The sequence below is a fragment of the Phalacrocorax carbo genome, chromosome 19 (genome assembly GCF_963921805.1).
Source record: "Phalacrocorax carbo chromosome 19, bPhaCar2.1, whole genome shotgun sequence".
In the NCBI taxonomy this organism is placed as follows: Eukaryota; Metazoa; Chordata; class Aves; order Suliformes; family Phalacrocoracidae; genus Phalacrocorax; species Phalacrocorax carbo.
In genome coordinates, this window is record NC_087531.1 from 8,328,995 (window position 1) to 8,341,073 (window position 12,079).

The 12,079-nt window shown below is 63.1% G+C and overlaps 2 protein-coding genes across 2 annotated transcripts; both read right to left on the reverse strand.

The window, feature by feature from the left end:
- Positions 1–2,563: 2,563 nt before the first annotated feature.
- On the reverse strand, positions 2,564–4,449 carry LOC135316462 (proline-rich protein 22-like). The gene is made up of 3 exons (XM_064469917.1): positions 4,347–4,449; positions 4,150–4,254; positions 2,564–3,726 (listed from the first exon to the last, which is right to left on the reverse strand). The coding sequence occupies exons 1-3, from the start codon at positions 4,447–4,449 to the stop codon at positions 2,564–2,566; spliced, it is 1,371 nt and encodes a 456-aa protein (XP_064325987.1).
- Positions 4,450–7,510: 3,061 nt separating this feature from the next.
- Positions 7,511–9,395, reverse strand: LOC135316463 (proline-rich protein 22-like). Its single transcript, XM_064469918.1, has 3 exons — positions 9,293–9,395; positions 9,096–9,200; positions 7,511–8,673 (listed from the first exon to the last, which is right to left on the reverse strand). The coding sequence occupies exons 1-3, from the start codon at positions 9,393–9,395 to the stop codon at positions 7,511–7,513; spliced, it is 1,371 nt and encodes a 456-aa protein (XP_064325988.1).
- Between the last annotated feature and the right edge of the window lie 2,684 nt (positions 9,396–12,079).

A 12,079-nucleotide genomic window follows, 5' to 3' on the forward strand; every position in this document is an offset into this window, starting at 1 on the left:
GGGGAGTTAGCCTATAGGTGATTAGGAGGAATCTGTGGCCTGGGAGCCAGGCTTCCACTTGCCAGGCATCAGCCGGGAATGCCATCCTGCTGTGAGGAGCAGGCCTGGAAAAATCCTGGACTTTGCTGGGGAGAAGTCGTTTTCACACAGCCTCAGGGATCCCCCCGGGAAAGAGGCCCTTCTCGACTTGCTGGTTGTGAATGGAGGAGGGCTGCTGGGAGAAGGGATGGTCTTGGCCGCAGTGATGGTGAAGCGGTTGAGTTGCAAACGGTCCGTGTAATGAGAAAGAAGGAGAGCAGAGTTGCTCCCCTGGCTTTTGAGAGAGCAAACGTCAAGCTCACCTCGCAACCACAGTCATGATCCAACTGGTTTCTTTGGAGCGGTGGTACAGTCACCTCTTGCTCCCAAGAGTTTAAAGGGGGCAAAGCGTCGGTGAGTTTAATACCCAGCGTGGATCATCATTCTTCAAGTGTCTTTCAGCTGTTATCGTTCACAATCAGTCAACAGTCGACCTACCACGAACTATCAACCCTGCAGCAATCTTCAACATTCGAACGGTGACTAACAGTAGCAACGAGCAAACATACGAACATCATCCTGGGGTTGTGTTGGGACATCCATCTCCCATAGGGATAGGGTTTGAAGGGGGAATGTCAAGTGCATGGGTGCAGACTGGGGGCGTGGCCATTTCACACATGGCATTTAGGGCAGCGTTAGCCTCAGGGACAGCTTTTAAGGGAGCGACTCCTTCACAGCGGACACGGATTTCCGTAGCGTGCTCTTAATACAGCTGATAATAATACAAACTACCACAATTACGATGATGACCGTTAGCAAAGACTGAGGGAGGCTACTTAGCCTCCCCAACAGGGAAATCCCAAACGCACTGAAAACTTTCCCCAGGCACTTAGTCCCTAGCGCAGTGGGCATTTCTCTGGTGTCTTTGGCCATTCTCTTCACCTCGTTCATCTGTTCTCGTAGTGGCACTGAAACGTGTGCCATGTGGACGCAACTGTCACCTCCCGATAGCTTCAGCTTCCCGCATACGCCTTTCTCCCTCGGCAGGAGGAAGTCTAACACAGCTCAGATTTGAGCAGTCGTCTTGCTGGTTTCTTGCAGTCGATGCTTTAAGAGGCCTAGGCTATCATGTGCAGAGTTTGTTAGTGCCTCTAGCTGCAGGCTTGGGTCTAGGAGAGAGTGTTTCGGACTGGAGGGATCCCGATTCCAAAGACTGCGCGCGGTGGCGGTGCAGCTGGTGCAGGGGACAGGAGTGTTGGGGCGAGGACGATGCTCGGGGCGGGCGAGCGTGCGAGATGAGACGGTGAGCGGCAGCATCCCCGGGAGCTGCGCCGTGCCATGCTGATGGCACCGGGACTGCGCCCGTGCAGGCCCCAACGGGACTCCTAACGCCCCAGCGGCATCACTGGGACTGCCCGAAGGAAGGGGCTTATCCCCTACGACTGCCGGTGCCGGGGGCTGCTCTGACGGGACCTCAGCCCGCACCTTCTGCAAGACCCACCCGCAAAGCTGAGGCGGCTCCCCAGAGTCGCCGTTGGCTGCACTGGGCCCACGTTGCAGCAATAAAGAGGGACGAAGCTTCGGGGCACTTTCTGGCCAATGCCATGTCTTGTCATTATTCTTACTGGTTCCCCCTCTCCCAACCCCGCCTCCTTCCTGGTGTTGCAGCTGCCCACGGCGGAGCCCGAGAAGGGGAGGAGGGTCCCTGCCTGGCCTGCACCTCCCTCCCTCGCCATTCTTGGTGTCGTTTGGGGACCTTTTGGTGCGGCAGTGAGGCAAAGGCGTGCTTCGGGGCTGCGCACAGTGGGCCCCGAGGAAGGGCGCGATTGTCTTGCGGGCCTTTGAGGGCCTTTGCAGCGAGCCCTGTCCCTGCTGGAGGGGACGCCGGTCGTGCTCAAGACGAAGGCCTTGCAGGCCCTGTTGGGGGGGGGTGTGCCCTCCCCGGCCCCCGAGCTCTGCCCTTGTCGCAGAGGCTCTGGGTGTCCGCCAGGAGCCGAGGGGGAGCCCTCGCCCTCCCCCTCTTCTTTATCTAGTGAGGCTCAGGGAAGCTGTAGCCCTCCATGTGGTACGGAACCCTTGTCCCAGGGGCTCTGTGCTGCTTTCCGTGTGGGGCCGTGTCTGTGAGTCCTGCAGGGCCCCGACTGTCGTGGCTCCCCCACCAAAGGGCCGCCCCCCCTGGGGAAGGGGACAGGGGAGTCCCCCACCACCATTGCCTGCTCTGCTGGCGGTGACTCGTCCCTGGGGGAGGCTCGGTGCCCTTTGGGGCTTGCTGGCTGTGATGTGGGGCTCAGCGGGGCTTTTGCACCCCTTGGGTGCCATTTCCCCATGGCCCCTGTGCTCCCTCCCCCTCCCACGCAGGCACAGAGCCGTTCTGGAGAAACAACTTTTAATGGAAAAAAACACAAGGCAACAGGTAAAATCAAAGCTACCCTACCCCACCCACCCTCCAACAGCCTCCCCGCCCTCCGCCCCTAAACACCACCCCCACTCCCCCGCCCTCCACCTCAGCCCCACGCTGCATCTAATCCCCGCCATGCCACCCCCTCTAATCCCGCCCTGCCACCCGCGTGCTGCCTGCCAGAGCCCTGCGCTTGCTGGCGGCCTTTGGCAAGGGGCTCTTCCCCCGCTTCTTGCCCCGTGCCCCTGCCATGGCAGGCTGGGGCCCTGGCAGCTCCCTCCCCGCATCCCCCCACGGCTCCTGCAGCTCCAGCCCGATGCTCTGGACAAACTCTTCCAGGCTCAGGGTGGCGTCGGCGGTCTCGGGGACGCTGTAGTCAGGGCTGAGCAGCTCCTCGGGCAGAGCGAGTGAGGCGAGGTCGCAGGGGGGGATGCCTGCGCTGGTGGCACCCGGGTCCCCGGGCGTGGGGCCGCTGCTGGGCCCTCCCTGGCTGATCCCCGACTCGTCCATGGAGCAGCCAAAGAACCTGAGGGCCTCGTGGAGAGGCACCTCATCGGGCAGCGCAAGGTCAGCGGCCGGGTCTCCCAGCGGCTGGTTGTGGGGAGCAGCAGAGGGGCTGGTGTGGACGTGGGTGCCCAGGGGGATGTTGGTGCCCGGGTGTGCCCCCGCGGGGGTGCCGCTGACAGCGATGTTGGTGTGTGCTGGCTGCCCCTCGGCGTGCTCATAGGCGGGGATGGCCGTCGGCGAGATCGGGGAGGCTGTGGCCACCGCTCCAGCCTCTGCGCAGGTGCCACCGGGGTCCCCAGGCATGGGGCCGCTGCTGGGCCCTCCCTGGCTGAGCCCCTCCGCATCCAGGGAGCAACCAAGGAGCCTTAGGGCCTCTTCAAGAAGCTCCTTGTCAGAGACTCCAAGGCCAGCAGCTGGGTCCCCAAGACCTTGGTTGTGGGTGGCAGTCGAGGGGCTGGTGGGGACGTTGGTGCCTGGTGGCATGTTGCATGCCGAGGGTGCAGCCGTGCCTTCAGCGTGCTGGAGGCCAGAGCTGGACGGCGGCTGCACCGGGGAGGCTGGGGCCACCGCTCTCCTCTGCTCTTGGTAGGGGGCGTGGTGTTGGGGTTGGCCGTGGGGGGTGCGTGGGGCTGCCCAGGCCAGGCAGGTCGCGCAGCCCCCGGGGCCCCAGAGGCCAGCACCCGGCAGAGAAGCGGCACCGTGGGCGAGCGTGGCGGTGGCCCGTGGAAGCAGGCTGGTGGTTGTGCGCTGCATGTGGAACGCCCGCGGGTCGAAGAAGCAGCCCCGTGGAGGCCTCTGCAGCCCTGTGGGGGTGAGTGGGAGCCGTGTTGGTCCACGGGGACCCTGCAGGGGCACCTGCTGAGCCAGCCCCCATTGCCTGTAGCCCCCGTCTCTGCACCAGGTACGTTAGGAGCTTGTGGCCGGGGCGCTCCCCGCCTCTGGGGTGATCTGCTGTGCCGGCAAGGTGGGCTTGGAAACTGGGGAGGAGGTTCAGTTTGAGAGGGTGAAATGGGAGGGATGTCCCCAAGCCTTTGGGGAATTCTCTGGAAATTGGATGCGGTGGGCTCCCGTCAGCCAGGGGAGGGCAGCGATGCTCACTCAGGCTTGCTGAAGGCCTGTGCCATATCTGCCGGGGGGCTGGGGATGGTGGTGGGGGGGGCTGAAGGTGCCCGTGGGTCGGGGATGCTGAAGGTGTTGGGGTGGCCGAGCAGAGAGGGGTGCCGTACCTGCTGGTGGTGCCTGTGGGGCGTGGGTTGCCACCGCCGGTGGGGGTGCCCAGGCTGCGGGGAAGGGCTGCTCCTGCGCGGGCAGTGGGCACAGGTTGGCTGAGCCTGAAAGAGAGACAGGAGCGATGGCCGGTGGTGAGCTCCGCTCTTGCCCCCAGGAGTGGTCCCCGGGCTGCAGGGCTGGGCTCGTTGCCTACCTGGTGGGGAGAAGGTTTCGGGGAGTACAAAAGTGTGGAGGAGCCGGGGTGCCGGGGCGGCACGGGAGCCGCGCGGTGGGAGCCCCAGTGGTGGCCGCGCCATGGTTCGTTGTGGTTGTTGGCCTCTAAGGAGACTCTGGGGTCTCCCGGGACAGAACGTGTCGGCTGTCCGTGTTCCGCCATGCCCCTAGAGCCTCCCCAGCTCCTCCTGGGGAGGGAAAGGGTTAAGGGGGGCTGGGGTGCCCCCGATGTGTTGCGGGTTCATCAGCTGTCAGCGGCGGTGGGTACAAGTGGCTGTTTCTGGAAGCCTTTGGTCCCTTTGCGGAGCTGGGCTCTCCTTGGGATTCGCGGTCCCCGGTGGAACGAGTCCCACGCCTGGAGTGCTGGGATGGCGGGTAGGGGCTCTTCAGGAGGGGTGGGCAGGGCAGGCGAGGTGGCGGTGCCGACGTGGATGGTGGAAAGGGAGGGGTTTGATGGTGCAGCCCTTGCAGTCAGCGGTGCTGTGGTCGGGAGGCTGCGGGGGAGGACCAGGCGGGTGGCAGCCAAGGCAGCTGTTGGAGTGGCTGTGTGCTGCCGATGGCCCAGCCGGCATGCCGGCAGCGGGGAGTTAGCCTATAGGTGATTAGGAGGAATCTGTGGCCTGGGAGCCAGGCTTCCACTTGCCAGGCATCAGCCGGGAATGCCATCCTGCTGTGAGGAGCAGGCCTGGAAAAATCCTGGACTTTGCTGGGGAGAAGTCGTTTTCACACAGCCTCAGGGATCCCCCCGGGAAAGAGGCCCTCCTCGACTTGCTGGTTGTGAATGGAGGAGGGCTGCTGGGAGAAGGGATGGTCTTGGCCGCAGTGATGGTGAAGCGGTTGAGTTGAAAACGGTCCGTGTAATGAGAAAGAAGGAGAGCAGAGTTGCTCCCCTGGCTTTTGAGAGAGCAAACGTCAAGCTCACCTCGCAACCACAGTCATGATCCAACTGGTTTCTTTGGAGCGGTGGTACAGTCACCTCTTGCTCCCAAGAGTTTAAAGGGGGCAAAGCGTCGGTGAGTTTAATACCCAGCGTGGATCATCATTCTTCAAGTGTCTTTCAGCTGTTATCGTTCGCAATCAGTCAACAGTCGACCTACCACGAACTATCAACCCTGCAGCAATCTTCAACATTCGAACGGTGACTAACAGTAGCAACGAGCAAACATACGAACATCATCCTGGGGTTGTGTTGGGACATCCATCTCCCATAGGGATAGGGTTTGAAGGGGGAATGTCAAGTGCGTGGGTGCAGACTGGGGGCGTGGCCATTTCACACATGGCATTTAGGGCAGCGTTAGCCTCAGGGACAGCTTTTAAGGGAGCGACTCCTTCACAGCGGACACGGATTTCCGTAGCGTGCTCTTAATACAGCTGATAATAATACAAACTACCACAATTACGATGATGACCGTTAGCAAAGACTGAGGGAGGCTACTTAGCCTCCCCAACAGGGAAATCCCAAACGCACTGAAAACTTTCCCCAGGCACTTAGTCCCTAGCGCAGTGGGCATTTCTCTGGTGTCTTTGGCCATTCTCTTCACCTCATTCATCTGTTCTCGTAGTGGCACTGAAACGTGTGCCATGTGGACGCAACTGTCACCTCCCGATAGCTTCAGCTTCCCGCATACGCCTTTCTCCCTCGGCAGGAGGAAGTCTAACACAGCTCAGATTTGAGCAGTCGTCTTGCTGGTTGCTTGCAGTCGATGCTTTAAGAGGCCTAGGCTATCATGTGCAGAGTTTGTTAGTGCCTCTAGCTGCAGGCTTGGGTCTAGGAGAGAGTGTTTCGGACTGGAGGGATCCCGATTCCAAAGATTGCGCGCGGTGGCGGTGCAGCTGGTGCAGGGGACAGGAGTGTTGGGGCGAGGACGATGCTCGGGGCGGGCGAGCGTGCGAGATGAGACGGTGAGCGGCAGCATCCCCGGGAGCTGCGCCGTGCCATGCTGATGGCACCGGGACTGCGCCCGTGCAGGCCCCAACGGGACTCCTAACGCCCCAGCGGCATCACTGGGACTGCCCGAAGGAAGGGGCTTATCCCCTACGACTGCCGGTGCCGGGGGCTGCTCTGACGGGACCTCAGCCCGCACCTTCTGCAAGACCCACCCGCAAAGCTGAGGCGGCTCCCCAAAGTCGCCGTTGGCTGCACTGGGCCCACGTTGCAGCAATAAAGAGGGATGAAGCTTCGGGGCACTTTCTGGCCAATGCCATGTCTTGTCATTATTCTTACTAGTTCCCCCTCTCCCAACCCCGCCTCCTTCCCGGTGTTGCAGCTGCCCACGGCGGAGCCCGAGAAGGGGAGGAGGGTCCCTGCCTGGCCTGCAGCTCCCTCCCTCGCCATTCTTGGTGTCGTTTGGGGACCTTTTGGTGCGGCAGTGAGGCAAAGGTGTGCTTCGGGGCTGCGCACAGTGGGCCCCGAGGAAGGGCGCGATTGTCTTGCGGGCCTTTGAGGGCCTTTGCAGCGAGCCCTGTCCCTGCTGGAGGGGACGCCGGTCGTGCTCAAGACGAAGGCCTTGCAGGCCCTGTTGGGGGGGGGTGTGCCCTCCCCGGCCCCCGAGCTCTGCCCTTGTCGCAGAGGCTCTGGGTGTCCGCCAGGAGCCGAGGGGGAGCCCTCGCCCTCCCCCTCTTCTTTATCTAGTGAGGCTCAGGGAAGCTGTAGCCCTCCATGTGGTACGGAACCCTTGTCCCAGGGGCTCTGTGCTGCTTTCCGTGTGGGGCCGTGTCTGTGAGTCCTGCAGGGCCCCGACTGTCGTGGCTCCCCCACCAAAGGGCCGCCCCCCCTGGGGAAGGGGACAGGGGAGTCCCCCACCACCATTGCCTGCTCTGCTGGCGGTGACTCGTCCCTGGGGGAGGCTCGGTGCCCTTTGGGGCTTGCTGGCTGTGATGTGGGGCTCAGCGGGGCTTTTGCACCCCTTGGGTGCCATTTCCCCGTGGCCCCTGTGCTCCCTCCCCCTCCCACGCAGGCACAGAGCCGTTCTGGAGAAACAACTTTTAATGGAAAAAAACACAAGGCAACAGGCAAAATCAAAGCTACCCTACCCCACCCACCCTCCAACAGCCTCCCCGCCCTCCGCCCCTAAACACCACCCCCACTCCCCCGCCCTCCACCTCAGCCCCACGCTGCATCTAATCCCCGCCTTGCCACCCCCTCTAATCCCGCCCTGCCACCCGCGTGCTGCCTGCCAGAGCCCTGCGCTTGCTGGCGGCCTTTGGCAAGGGGCTCTTCCCCCGCTTCTTGCCCCGTGCCCCTGCCATGGCAGGCTGGGGCCCTGGCAGCTCCCTCCCCGCATCCCCCCACGGCTCCTGCAGCTCCAGCCCGATGCTCTGGACAAACTCTTCCAGGCTCAGGGTGGCGTCGGCGGTCTCAGGGACGCTGTAGTCAGGGCTGAGCAGCTCCTCGGGCAGAGCGAGTGAGGCGAGGTCGCAGGGGGGGATGCCTGCGCTGGCGGCACCAGGGTCCCCAGGCATGGGGCCGCTGCTGGGACCCTCCGGGCTGATCCCCGACTCGTCCATGGAGCAGCCAAAGAACCTGAGGGCCTCGTGGAGAGGCACCTCATCGGGCAGCGCAAGGTCAGCGGCCGGGTCTCCCAGCGGCTGGTTGTGGGGAGCAGCAGAGGGGCTGGTGTGGACGTGGGTGCCCAGGGGGATGTTGGTGCCCGGGTGTGCCCCCGCGGGGGTGCCGCTGACAGCGATGTTGGTGTGTGCTGGCTGCCCCTCGGCGTGCTCATAGGCGGGGATGGCCGTCGGCGAGATCGGGGAGGCTGTGGCCACCGCTCCAGCCTCTGCGCAGGTGCCACCGGGGTCCCCAGGCATGGGGCCGCTGCTGGGCCCTCCCTGGCTGAGCCCCTCCGCATCCAGGGAGCAACCAAGGAGCCTTAGGGCCTCTTCAAGAAGCTCCTTGTCAGAGACTCCAAGGCCAGCAGCTGGGTCCCCAAGACCTTGGTTGTGGGTGGCAGCAGAGGGGCTGGTGGGGACGTTGGTGCCTGGTGGCATGTTGCATGCCGAGGGTGCAGCCGTGCCTTCAGCGTGCTGGAGGCCAGAGCTGGACGGCGGCTGCACCGGGGAGGCTGGGGCCACCACTCTCCTCTGCTCTTGGTAGGGGGCGTGGTGTTGGGGTTGGCCGTGGGGGGTGCGTGGGGCTGCCCAGGCCAGGCAGGTCGCGCAGCCCCCGGGGCCCCAGAGGCCAGCACCCGGCAGAGAAGCGGCACCGTGGGCGAGCGTGGCGGTGGCCCGTGGAAGCAGGCTGGTGGTTGTGCGCTGCATGTGGAACGCCCGCGGGTCGAAGAAGCAGCCCCGTGGAGGCCTCTGCAGCCCTGTGGGGGTGAGTGGGAGCCGTGTTGGTCCACGGGGACCCTGCAGGGGCACCTGCTGAGCCAGCCCCCATTGCCTGTAGCCCCCGTCTCTGCACCAGGTACGTTAGGAGCTTGTGGCCGGGGCGCTCCCCGCCTCTGGGGTGATCTGCTGTGCCGGCAAGGTGGGCTTGGAAACTGGGGAGGAGGTTCAGTTTGAGAGGGTGAAATGGGAGGGATGTCCCCAAGCCTTTGGGGAATTCTCTGGAAATTGGATGCGGTGGGCTCCCGTCAGCCAGGGGAGGGCAGCGATGCTCACTCAGGCTTGCTGAAGGCCTGTGCCATATCTGCCGGGGGGCTGGGGATGGTGGTGGGGGGGCTGAAGGTGCCCGTGGGTCGGGGATGCTGAAGGTGTTGGGGTGGCCGAGCAGAGAGGGGTGCCGTACCTGCTGGTGGTGCCTGTGGGGCGTGGGTTGCCACCGCCGGTGGGGGTGCCCAGGCTGCGGGGAAGGGCTGCTCCTGCGCGGGCAGTGGGCACAGGTTGGCTGAGCCTGAAAGAGAGACAGGAGCGATGGCCGGTGGTGAGCTCCGCTCTTGCCCCCAGGAGCGGTCCCCGGGCTGCAGGGCTGGGCTCGTTGCCTACCTGGTGGGGAGAAGGTTTCGGGGAGTACAAAAGTGTGGAGGAGCCGGGGTGCCGGGGCGGCACGGGAGCCGCGCGGTGGGAGCCCCAGTGGTGGCCGCGCCATGGTTCGTTGTGGTTGTTGGCCTCTAAGGAGACTCTGGGGTCTCCCGGGACAGAACGTGTCGGCTGTCCGTGTTCCGCCATGCCCCTAGAGCCTCCCCAGCTCCTCCTGGGGAGGGAAAGGGTTAAGGGGGGCTGGGGTGCCCCCGATGTGTTGCGGGTTCATCAGCTGTCAGCGGCGGTGGGTACAAGTGGCTGTTTCTGGAAGCCTTTGGTCCCTTTGCGGAGCTGGGCTCTCCTTGGGATTCGCGGTCCCCGGTGGAACGAGTCCCACGCCCGGAGTGCTGGGATGGCGGGTAGGGGCTCTTCAGGAGGGGTGGGCAGGGCAGGCGAGGTGGCGGTGCCGACGTGGATGGTGGAAAGGGAGGGGTTTGATGGTGCAGCCCTTGCAGTCAGCGGTGCTGTGGTCGGGAGGCTGCGGGGGAGGACCAGGCGGGTGGCAGCCAAGGCAGCTGTTGGAGTGGCTGTGTGCTGCCGATGGCCCAGCCGGCATGCCGGCAGCGGGGAGTTAGCCTATAGGTGATTAGGAGGAATCTGTGGCCTGGGAGCCAGGCTTCCACTTGCCAGGCATCAGCCGGGAATGCCATCCTGCTGTGAGGAGCAGGCCTGGAAAAATCCTGGACTTTGCTGGGGAGAAGTCGTTTTCACACAGCCTCAGGGATCCCCCCGGGAAAGAGGCCCTCCTCGACTTGCTGGTTGTGAATGGAGGAGGGCTGGTGGGAGAAGGGATGGTCTTGGCCGCAGTGATGGTGAAGCGGTTGAGTTGCAAACGGTCCGTGTAATGAGAAAGAAGGAGAGCAGAGTTGCTCCCCTGGCTTTTGAGAGAGCAAACGTCAAGCTCACCTCGCAACCACAGTCATGATCCAACTGGTTTCTTTGGAGCGGTGGTACAGTCACCTCTTGCTCCCAAGAGTTTAAAGGGGGCAAAGCGTCGGTGAGTTTAATACCCAGCGTGGATCATCATTCTTCAAGTGTCTTTCAGCTGTTGTCGTTCGCAATCAGTCAACAGTCGACCTACCACGAACTATCAACCCTGCAGCAATCTTCAACATTCGAACGGTGACTAACAGTAGCAACGAGCAAACATACGAACATCATCCTGGGGTTGTGTTGGGACATCCATCTCCCATAGGGATAGGGTTTGAAGGGGGAATGTCAAGTGCATGGGTGCAGACTGGGGGCGTGGCCATTTCACACATGGCATTTAGGGCAGCGTTAGCCTCAGGGACAGCTTTTAAGGGAGCGACCCCTTCACAGCGGACACGGATTTCCGTAGCGTGCTCTTAATACAGCTGATAATAATACAAACTACCACAATTACGATGATGACCGTTAGCAAAGACTGAGGGAGGCTACTTAGCCTCCCCAACAGGGAAATCCCAAACGCACTGAAAACTTTCCCCAGGCACTTAGTCCCTAGCGCAGTGGGCATTTCTCTGGTGTCTTTGGCCATTCTCTTCACCTCGTTCATCTGTTCTCGTAGTGGCACTGAAACGTGTGCCATGTGGACGCAACTGTCACCTCCCGATAGCTTCAGCTTCCCGCATACGCCTTTCTCCCTCGGCAGGAGGAAGTCTAACACAGCTCAGATTTGAGCAGTCGTCTTGCTGGTTTCTTGCAGTCGATGCTTTAAGAGGCCTAGGCTATCATGTGCAGAGTTTGTTAGTGCCTCTAGCTGCAGGCTTGGGTCTAGGAGAGAGTGTTTCGGACTGGAGGGATCCCGATTCCAAAGACTGCGCGCGGTGGCGGTGCAGCTGGTGCAGGGGACAGGAGTGTTGGGGCGAGGACGATGCTCGGGGCGGGCGAGCGTGCGAGATGAGACGGTGAGCGGCAGCATCCCCGGGAGCTGCGCCGTGCCATGCTGATGGCACCGGGACTGCGCCCGTGCAGGCCCCAACGGGACTCCTAACGCCCCAGCGGCACCACTGGGACTGCCCGAAGGAAGGGGCTTATCCCCTACGACTGCCGGTGCCGGGGGCTGCTCTGACGGGACCTCAGCCCGCACCTTCTGCAAGACCCACCCGCAAAGCTGAGGCGGCTCCCCAAAGTCGCCGTTGGCTGCACTGGGCCCACGTTGCAGCAATAAAGAGGGACGAAGCTTCGGGGCACTTTCTGGCCAATGCCATGTCTTGTCATTATTCTTACTGGTTCCCCCTCTCCCAACCCCGCCTCCTTCCTGGTGTTGCAGCTGCCCATGGCGGAGCCCGAGAAGGGGAGGAGGGTCCCTGCCTGGCCTGCAGCTCCCTCCCTCGCCATTCTTGGTGTCGTTTGGGGACCTTTTGGTGCGGCAGTGAGGCAAAGGCGTGCTTCGGGGCTGCGCACAGTGGGCCCCGAGGAAGGGCGCGATTGTCTTGCGGGCCTTTGAGGGCCTTTGCAGCGAGCCCTGTCCCTGCTGGAGGGGACGCCGGTCGTGCTCAAGACGAAGGCCTTGCAGGCCCTGTTGGGGGGGGGTGTGCCCTCCCCGGCCCCCGAGCTCTGCCCTTGTCGCAGAGGCTCTGGGTGTCCGCCAGGAGCCGAGGGGGAGCCCTCGCCCTCCCCCTCTTCTTTATCTAGTGAGGCTCAGGGAAGCTGTAGCCCTCCATGTGGTACGGAACCCTTGTCCCAGGGGCTCTGTGCTGCTGTCCGTGTGGGGCCGTGTCTGTGAGTCCTGCAGGGCCCCGACTGTCGTGGCTCCCCCACCAAAGGGCC